The 10,000-nt window shown below is 34.9% G+C and overlaps 2 protein-coding genes across 4 annotated transcripts in view; one reads left to right on the top strand and one right to left on the bottom strand.

The window, feature by feature from the left end:
• Mvb12 (multivesicular body subunit 12-like Mvb12) overlaps positions 1 to 4,278 on the top strand; it is a 14,509-nt gene extending 10,231 nt beyond the window's left edge. For all 3 annotated transcript variants that reach the window (XM_043022596.2, XM_043022595.2, XM_043022597.2), the window contains exon 7: positions 279 to 4,278. In XM_043022596.2, coding sequence (XP_042878530.1) covers positions 279 to 335 — 57 coding nt within the window. In that variant the 3' untranslated portion in view covers positions 336 to 4,278. The remainder of the gene's footprint in view (positions 1 to 278) is intronic.
• A 1,944-nt stretch (positions 4,279 to 6,222) lies between these two features.
• The window catches only part of ND-B17 (NADH dehydrogenase (ubiquinone) B17 subunit), a 5,877-nt gene continuing 2,099 nt past the window's right edge, over positions 6,223 to 10,000 (bottom strand). Inside the window, exons 2-5 of the mRNA XM_043022594.2 lie at positions 9,512 to 9,627; positions 8,688 to 8,807; positions 8,124 to 8,225; positions 6,223 to 6,686 (exon numbers count right to left, since the gene is read on the bottom strand). Of these exons, the coding sequence (XP_042878528.1) occupies positions 6,546 to 6,686; positions 8,124 to 8,225; positions 8,688 to 8,807; positions 9,512 to 9,627 (479 nt within the window). The 3' untranslated portion in view covers positions 6,223 to 6,545. The remainder of the gene's footprint in view (positions 6,687 to 8,123; positions 8,226 to 8,687; positions 8,808 to 9,511; positions 9,628 to 10,000) is intronic.

The following is a 10,000-nucleotide window of genomic DNA, read 5'->3' as shown; positions in this document are numbered from 1 at the left end:
TTAGTACGATACTATATTTCATCATTACCCAGTTTAGTGCGCATTCATTCATTGTTATGTTGAATATCATGTCTAGTTGTAGTGTATTCTCTTTCTAAAGGTTGAGAGCAAATGTTACTATATTGCAGTGTTCTTAGAGTAATTTTTGTGAAACTTACAAAAATATTAAGATTAGGAATGATGGACTAGTTGCTTTAATTCTGGTTTTCATTAAAAAGAAAAAAAAAAAAAAATTATTGTTTAGACTTATTTAGTAAAATATGTTGTTTATTTTCCAGTACTACTACAGCTTCACCCTTGAGCAAGACATCGTACAGCGGCCATCAGCAACATGAACGCGAATAATGTCTGTCTCTACGTCTTTTTTTTTTTTTTTCTGTGAACTTTTCCTCTGCTCTTATCATACTGTGTGATCCAATGTAGGGAAGGCTCATACATTTTATATGGTTTACTGTAATTGTTTTTTAATGTTTTGAAGGTACCCATCAGTGCTCATTATCTCTGAATCATCTAACTTGCATTCTGTTATTGTTAACAGTTGTCAAATCTAATGCCATAGTACTACCACCTTTACTCATTTTTCCTGTGGTTGATCTTCTAGATGTCTCCCAACCCCCTCCAGCTTTCTTTCTCACCCTGTCAGAAGGGATATCACTGCCAGTCTCAAGCCAGTTGGCAAGGGAGCCAAGATGCTTACAAGGAGTTAGGTTTTTCTTTTTGTTGCTCCTCCTTTCTCTTTAGAAAATTGGAGAGACAGCTGAAGTGAGGGATAAATCAGAACTTTATAATTTGCTAAAAAATATGAGCAAACTTGTTTATATCTGTATTTATATACTTATATATGATATATATGCATATATATATAGATATATATATATATATATGTATGTATGTATATATTTATGTATCTATAAATATATATATATACATACACACACAAATGTATACAGATATAGATATAGATATGTTGTACTTATCTCCAGTAACAAGATGAGTTCCTAATCTGTTAGCAAGTACAGCATGAATACAGCATGTTACCAAGTTATCAATGCAATAATGCGTCTTATGTATAACAGTGCACAAACTTTCATATTTTGATTAAATAAAGACCCAAATTTGTGGGGGGTTTTATGTATTTCCATTTCATTTTTGATGTGGTCTTTAGATTTTAGATTATATTTCAGCATGTGTTGATTACTGGTAACATCATCTTGGTAAAAAAACTCTTTTGTTCATTTCTGTAACACTAGTAATGCAAGTAAAGCACACATACAAGTAAAGCGACATAAAGGCTACAGACTGATATTTCTTTCAGCTTTGATTTTCTGTTGAAGAAAAAGATTGACTATTTAAATTTTTTTTATTTATATTTATATTTGTATGTTCATTATAGTTTACTTATTCTCAGGTATTTTAATTCTCTTATTATACATTTTTATTTCTTTGTGTCATATTACTGAGAAATTATCTAGCAATGCAGGATGGTTTATGGATGATACTTGAATATGTCTTTATCAGTCATTGTTTTTGTGAGGATTAATCAGCTAGGTGATTTTATCATGCATATTAGGCATTTGTTTTGCTTCAAATCCTGTGGTAATGTGTTTAGTCAGCGGAAGTTCATAAAGCAGTCGACAGTCTTGAGATTTTCATATATAAGAGCAGTTAATCAGTATCTGTTTGCTTTATTCATTTACTGTTCATGTACCTTTAACCTTGTCATGGAAAAGAAAACATTAAGTATGAGTCTGGTCAGTATTTCTTCTTCTTTTTTTTGTAAAGCATGGGTTACAGTATGGAATCCTCACCTTCATACACAAAAGTAACAATAGGTAATTTTACTTTTGACTGCAGCTATATACCTACTCATTTCCTTTTAGTTTAAACATTGTAACTTTGAAATGCCATACAATCCAGTGTTCCTCCAATCTTGGAATGAATTAGATAGGTAGTCTTAAAGTATTGCTTAGCATAGTATATTTTATACATGCTGTTATCCATTTTTAAACTATCTATAAGGTACATAAGTTTAATCAAGCAATTTTGTGCCTCTGGTAAGTTAAAATAGTGTTTACAGTACATTCAAAGTGAAACATCAGTGACACTCTATCAAAGGCTCGGAATCGCTTTCCCAGTGACAGAATTCTCGCATCACACCCTTCTCAATATATCCACCCCCGTTCAGATACTGTCCCGATCTTATTACCCCCTGTTGTGGTGTTTTTTATTATTTTATTTTTTTATTTGCCATAATCAAAAGTGATGAGAAATTGAAAAATACAAATTTGATCATTGCATTGCAAGCATGTGTTTTTTTTTTGTTTTTTTTGTTGTTGTTGTTGTTGTTGCTGCTATTCTGGATGTAGTATTGGATGCCAAAACCTAGTGCTTGCTAAAGAAATTATATGGACCTTGTATGAACACAAACAGCTTACATGCTTGTACAATCTCAAATACATACAAAGGCTTTCAATATTTGTACTCATTATCAGTTGAAAGGATGCCTGAGGAAGTACAACTTGGTCATGTATAGGACAAAGAGCAGATTACAATGTATTATGTTGGTTTGTCTTAATTGAAAAGGTGCTGTGTTCTGTATTGAAATTCTTTAAGTATTCTGTTCATGAATATTTTATTGTAGTAGGACATTCTTAAAAATGTTTTTAGTTTGCCTTGATGTTGGCAAATTACTTTGCTAGTGCAATTGCTCTTACTTACATATTGCAGATAGAAACTGAATGATGAAAATGTTCAAAGTTGTATTCTGTATGCTTAAAATATCTAAAAGGGACTAGGTGCTTTGTTTTTAGAATATGATGGTGATATGACAATATACAAGTGGCAATACAAGTGGATTTGTGTCAAAAATGCTGAGTTCAGGCTAGTCTTACTAATTTACTCTGAATGATGGCATGTGGCAAATGCAGCAATGAAACTTCGTTACCATAGTAACAGCAGCTGGGCAAGACATACTTATCTTTATATATTGTATTTCTGATCCGTTTTCAAATGCTTTATCATTTTTAGTAAGTGCTGCACACAAACCACCAGACACTATTTATTCAACTTTCCTTTCCACATATGCCTAACAGGTAATTGGGGAAAAAAAATAAGAAATAAAAATAAAATGTAATTTGGTTATTACATTAGAACTAAGAAATGCAGCAATGAGACTGCATGCAGTGGTATTTGTGATTTGTAAGAAGTTTAGGACCCTGATGTTGATTACGCAGATGAAATTTTTAAAGTAATGTAAATTAGTGCATAGCTCATCAGGTTATACTGACATTGAAAATAAAATGTATCTTCATTTTAATACTCCATCACCCCCATTATAAATCTTGCATGGTGTTGAAGGGTCCTGTTTACTATAGGTTTTACACTGCATTTGATAATCAGTCAGATATTCAGTTTCACATTTGGTTTGCATTTAATGTCTGTAATGCTGACATGTGAATCAGTGATTGAAAGGGTCGGTAAGGTAATGAGTAATTTAATCCACATGGTATCAGGGTGTTTAGGTCACATTCTGTATGATCCAAGTTACTAGTAACGGCAGTCAAATATGAAGTGTACATAAACTGTTACAATGCCAGAGAACGAGTACCTAAGTTTTGAATCCTAACCCTAGGCAATATATCCTAGAATATATTGGTAATCTACTTTGGCAGTATTTTATTTGAAACTTGAGTTTGTTTTTCCTGTACCCTACTTACAAGTGCTTTAGGTTCAGAGTGCCCAAGTGTGTAACCTCTACCCTTGATTTGCAGTTGTATAGTGTAATGCATATATTTACCTAGGAAACAGTGTGTCTGTTTGACCTTTCAGATTCGAATGTGATAGTCTTTTAAGTTTTATGAATGTCTAGGATTACATTTACACCAAATTTGGTTTTCACATGTATTTGTGACCTGTTGAAACTCTTAATTTTGACTTCATAAATATAAGTTGAGTCTCATAGTCATTTTAACCAAAATCAGATTTAATTATTATATTTATGAAGTACAGTGGTTTGATTATGTGTAAGCCAGTCAGTTTGATTAAGAAAATTTGTATTATCAATGCTGTTATTTATGTGGGATTTCTTTTGGCAGTAAAAATGTTAAGAAAAAAGTAATATAATAGATACTTCACCCATGTGTTTCCGTGTACATGTGTTGAAGACTGCATATCCTTAGTTGGATGATATGACTTAAGATGATTTTTTGGAGTAGGTAACTTTATTACAGTATTGTAAACCCAATGTACATAAAATGTAAATAAAAACCTCATATGATATGTGATGTTTTTCCTTAACAATTGAAAGAGAATAAAGAATGTACTCTTAAAAAACATTCAACTCAAATTTTGTGTTGCAAGTTTATTCAGTCAGACACATAGACTGTTCATTGTCTGAGGAAAATGGGGGTTGTAACTTCTTAATTCTGTATTTTTTTGTGAAGTTGATGGGTTAAGACAAAAACATTGATTTCTCTATACTGTATCATTAAAATCATAATATTTAACACACTCAAAATTATGGATGTTAGTCTCATGCTATCCCAAGCCAATGAAGCCTCCTTTACCCACTGATGGTTCCACAAGTGCTTAGTCACCAATTCAATTGTTTACCCATCTCCTTTAAATTTAGAGAAAAATATATTTTGCATCTATTACTATTATGATCCATCATTATTACTACTACTATTAACCCGTTAACGATGGATGACGTGTTTTTTCATCATACATGACGCAGGACCTCTTGCCTGACAATGGGCGTCATGGTGTTTGAGGATTTTGGATCACTGTTATTTTATTGTACTATAAGTAATGAGTGAGTGATGTTGACAATTGCAGTTATAATTATTATAACTGCCGTAATACTATGCAAAATGGTTTTCAATTCACTTACAAAACCTAGATGGCACCACTTTCTCCTAGCACCAGCAGGAGAGAGAGAGCCTTGAATGGCACCCATCTACGGTCTCTAGCAAGCACTATCTCTATAGAGGGATGGCACATCGCAAGTTGCCGACCTCTTGCTCTAAAGTACCGCAGATGAAAGATGTGCAGGCAGAACGAGAGGAGGAAGGTGACTCATACCACGCCCAATGCATACAATGTGCCCCTGTGCCAGTATGGATGCCTTTTATTGCGGCACTCACTGTCAAAAGCACAAATTTCCTCTTCCCTACTTCTTCATTTTGGACGGTTATAAGTTTCATGTTCGTTTGTGACAGTACACAAATGCGAAAAAATAAAGTTGCTTTGCTTAGAAGCTGCCTTGCTTAGAAATAAAACCCATCCTAGAGACAGTGTAAGCAAATCTATCCACCGTTGGCAACGGGTTAATGCTATTGTTATTATCATTTGGAAATAATTGTAATAACACTTCTTCCCCATAACTCCAGGAATGAGGTAAACAGGTGAGGCCTCCTATCTTACTCCTTGGTTACTAATTTAAAGATTGTACAATGACATCTAAGAATTTTCTCTAATATATATCTTTGTTTTACATTAATTTTCATTCGTATATATAACAGAAATATCTCTCCAGTGAAGGTTAATAATCAACAATGAGGTAGAAGACAGAGAGAGGAGATGAAACCAGAAGCAGGAATAAATTGAAAAGTAATTAAAAGGTGTATTGACCCATTAGCAGTGGATGGCATGATTTGCTACAAAGGCAGAGTTGGTCATAGACGCGGATGGCACCATGCCAGACATATAAAACAGCCATCCTACTGCACAGACCTTTTTTTAATACCGCGACCAATGCGTTAAAGAGATTAAGGAGATTACAGGTTTCGTGTTCAGTATCTGAGGTCAAGTGACAAGACTCATCCTTACTATATGGCATGATGACATATAGTGCGCAAGTACCTGATAGTGCATTCTGGTAACTTACATTCCGCTTAGATTTAGTATCATGTATAGACATGCGATATTTAACAGAGTGAAAGAAATTTTTCACTTTAAATTTATTCCAAGTAGGAGGTACTTTCATCACATACAAAATATTTTATAATCTGATTTTTGAACTGTGACATATTCAAAATTGTATTGTGCAATACTAGTGAATGTTTAAATGCATGATTTTCTGTTAGTTTTCTCAACTGAGTTAAAAAAAAAAGTACACAGCCTTTATACATGAAATGATACTCAAATTAAAGTTATCAATTTCATCACTTTAAATGGCCTCGCATAAAAGATATTAACCAACAGGTCTAGAAAATACCAGGGTAAATTCAAAATTTATTATTACACATTATGAACATTTTCTCGTTTATTTACATAAAGCCAAGGAAATGAAACCCACTAACTAAATGAATAGTTATTTGAACCCATTCCAGCCTTTGTCATTCTCTTCCAGGTTATCTATACAGAATTTACAAAGGTTATAAGTGGGAAGCTTTTCACCCCTTGTTATAAATAATATTCTCAACATCAAGTTTCAAATGTAAAATATCTATTCCCTCACTTACGATGATAAAAAGTGAACTTTGTGATGTTTCCACCTGCAATCTATACCAACATTCTACCATTAGAATAGTGCTGAAAAAGGCTTAGATAGGGCTGGACTTGAAGCCTCTTGCAGCATAATCGGCACCTTCCTTCCTGTCTGAGACCATGGGGTATCTTGAGTCTGCTGGGGTGATGATCTGACGGGCTTCCAGGACTCGCCAGCCTCCCTTGCGGGTCCAGTCCTGAGGGCAAAGTGAGGTTAAAGTTTACTCATTTTGCAAAAAGGGGAGGGGAGAAAAATTGAACAGTAGATTGTAGTTTTAGCAGTATTAGTATCCCCAACCCCACACACCTGATAATTATTTTGAAAGGATAAGTATACTATTATTGAACTAATATGCAAAAAAAAAACTGTGCCCATCCCCACCACCCTGTCAACAGTACCAGAACTGGTAAAACAAACTAGTTTCATCCTTCAGACTACACTTTATTTGTATTTTGTGACTCCAACCTTTGTTTTGATGACCATCTGTAGCCATTTAGGCATAGAAGCACTTAGTTTCTAGAAGTAATTCCAATCCAGATTGTCTTCCCACAATTTAAGCAGAGCTTCTGCAACTAGCACTGATGGGCCTCCTTACTCTCCCCTAACGCTCTATAATGCATCTAAATGTGGACTCTTTGCTCCATATTATCTTCAGTCCATGTTTCACATTTCCGAGCAAATGCAAGCCTCTTTCTCATCCTTGTTCTTGTGAGGATTCTTTAACACTTCTCTCCTCAGAAGTGTGTCAGTGGCCTTACATGTTTTCCTGAGGCATCAAGGACTATATTTCCTAGGAGGGTCATACTGTCTGGTGCAGCTCTGGCAGCAGCTCTGACTCGCTTGATAGTGGAAAAGAGATGTATTCTCCTTAACCCATTCACGCAGGATGACGTGCTGACACGTTTTGTGTATTTTTTCATCAGACACAGGTGACGAGTTATCTGGGTACGGCCGGCGCTCGGGGTGAGCGAGCGGGCAGCCCAGGCTCGAGGCTTGTGCACCCGAGAATCTCGAGGCGTTAGGCTTATGCGTTCGAAAACCCCGGCATTACGACCATGCAAAGCCGGAATCGCCCCGGTGTGAATGGGTTAATCAGGGTGAGGATTCTGGCTTTCTCCACATCTGGCAACTGCTTAGCAGGCATGGTAGAGAAAGTGGTGAAAAAATAATGGAGCAGGAAGTAAGGTGATTGAAAATGCATAAAAAGTGATGCTAAGAGAGTGTGAGTAATTATTCTTCTGACCATAGTCCAAGGAGCACTGGTGACTTACCATCCCCTGAGCCACTCTCAGACCCTGCCAGATGCTGTGAGTTGCCAGAGTTGCAAGAAAGAATAATTCCAGGATGGGAAAATGCAATATATAATGAGTGACACTCACCCTGGTGGGTAATGGCAGATAGGCACAATTTATTTTGCAGTTACTGTAAATCATAGATCTTTGCTTTATGGTCAATTAGTAATTTCTCACCAAAATACTAACAAAACTTAAAAGCATTCTGCAGCTACAATGCTTAAAATGAAAGTACTTAATATTTACAAAACTTTAATTAAAATGGCAAGGATGACAAATTTTCTTGATTTTCCTAACATGCTTACCAAAAAGAAAAGAAAAAGAAACAAAGAAATACTTACATTTTGATTATACTTGAAGTAGTAGTATGTAAGTAAAGCTGCACCACCCAACATGGCAAACTTTCCAGTAAACCAACGGTATTTTGCAGCTCTCTCAGGACCCTGTATGAAAAAAAGTTTACAATCATTAACAACTCCAAGAGTTCAGACACACAATTCAAAATAATGAATTGATAATCATCATAAAAACATTTGTATATGTAAATGTTTTAATTAAGTATAATTAAATTGATCAAGTTTCCAATGAAAGTGTTGACTGTACCAATGGCGTCCCTATAAATTTGGCCTCATACAGTGGTTGAAGGAGCCTCTGGTGGTTGACAAGGTAGAAGATGGAATTCATAAGCCATATTCTAGATTTCCAGAGAATCTACTGGAATATGTATAATTTCTTACGAATGCCAAGATTCACAGTTACATACTTTATATCAATCAAGTGAGAGATGAAGCTAGGAAAATTAGTTTGTTGCTAATCTTGCAGATATAGACCTGGGGTCCTTGGGAAAATTACCTTACATAAATGCAAACAAGTGGTCTAATACAATCAACCATTATATATCTCACCATAGTGGAAACCAGAGGCCTGAAGAGTGTATCCAAAGGCCACCGGTAGAAGCGACGGATGGGGTTGTAACGAGCTTCATAAAACCCGGGCACTGAACGAGGCTCATTTGGAGACAGAACCTGCAAAAAAAAAAAGAGAAAAAAGGTTATAACCAAAAATTTAACTTGCAAAATTGAAGAAAGAGCATGAAAAGCTACAAAGCAAAATGAAGCTAACAAATATAAAGAAAGTTATCAACTTACAGAATGCTTTTTTGAAACTTAAAAAAAAAGGAGCCTATACTTGAAAGTTTAATGGTCAGACATAGGATAAAGAATTTGGAAAAAGTTCAAATAGACTAAAAAAACAGTTATAACATCTTTTTCGAGATATATATCTTCCTTAACCCATTTGTGTTTGATAAAAGAAAATCATCTCCATCAAAACACACATTTTACATTGTTATATATGTATATATTAATCAGACTTCCATTTGTGCAGACACGTTTTCTTTACTTGTGAAAGTAATGTAAACAAATACAAAAAACCTCCTATCAACCCTTTGAATGAAGCAGGTGAAAAGCTCTCTAAGAGGCAAAGTGCAGCATCGTGCCAGGAGAGAGCTCACGCTTAAACGTTGTGCAGTATCAGGCAAATATAAGCCCCCAGGATGAATGGGTTAAAAAAAAACTAGAAATGTGTTTAAAACTCATAGCATTCCATAGTTGGAAAGTGGTCAAAGGTAGGAGTGCAAGGTCATTAGGCACTCTCCAAGAAATTGGAAGTGCAATTACCAGGAATTTATTTATTGGCTCTAAAAAATACACAAAAAAATAATACTGACCTGATCTTTAAGCCACTGTTTACGATAAGCCCTATCGGCATCTGTCATGCCCGATACTCGTGTCCGTTCATTCTTGAAGGGTCCCTCAATGGGGAAGGCCTTCACTCCTCCAGTGTCTGCAAATTAAAGCACTAATGAAGCAAAAACAAAATACAAAATTGAAAATCAATACAGAATATCTGTAAAAGAGGCAATAAAATTATATTTAGCAAAATCATTTGATATCAAATACAAACCATATCATAGCACTACATCTAACTTTTCAAGATTTTACCATCTGATGCAGAATAAAATGTTCCCTTTTATATACTCTCAATTGAATTTTTTGGGAATCTACAAGTCAAAATCTATAAAGATACTTGGAAGTATTACAATCATTTTCTAGCTTCTTGTGGAATATTGGTAGAAATAATGCATGTCTTCACTTGAGCATTACTATGTCTAGAATGCACGTCTTTTAGGGGTTACTAATTAGGTATATTAAACCTG

This window comes from Penaeus japonicus, unplaced genomic scaffold, assembly GCF_977035675.1.
Source record: "Penaeus japonicus unplaced genomic scaffold, GWHDUDI00000001_assembly GWHDUDI00000016, whole genome shotgun sequence".
NCBI classification, from domain to species: domain Eukaryota; kingdom Metazoa; phylum Arthropoda; class Malacostraca; order Decapoda; family Penaeidae; genus Penaeus; species Penaeus japonicus.
The sequence above is the reverse complement of the archived record's forward strand: the minus strand, read 5'-3'. Positions and strand labels throughout refer to the sequence as shown.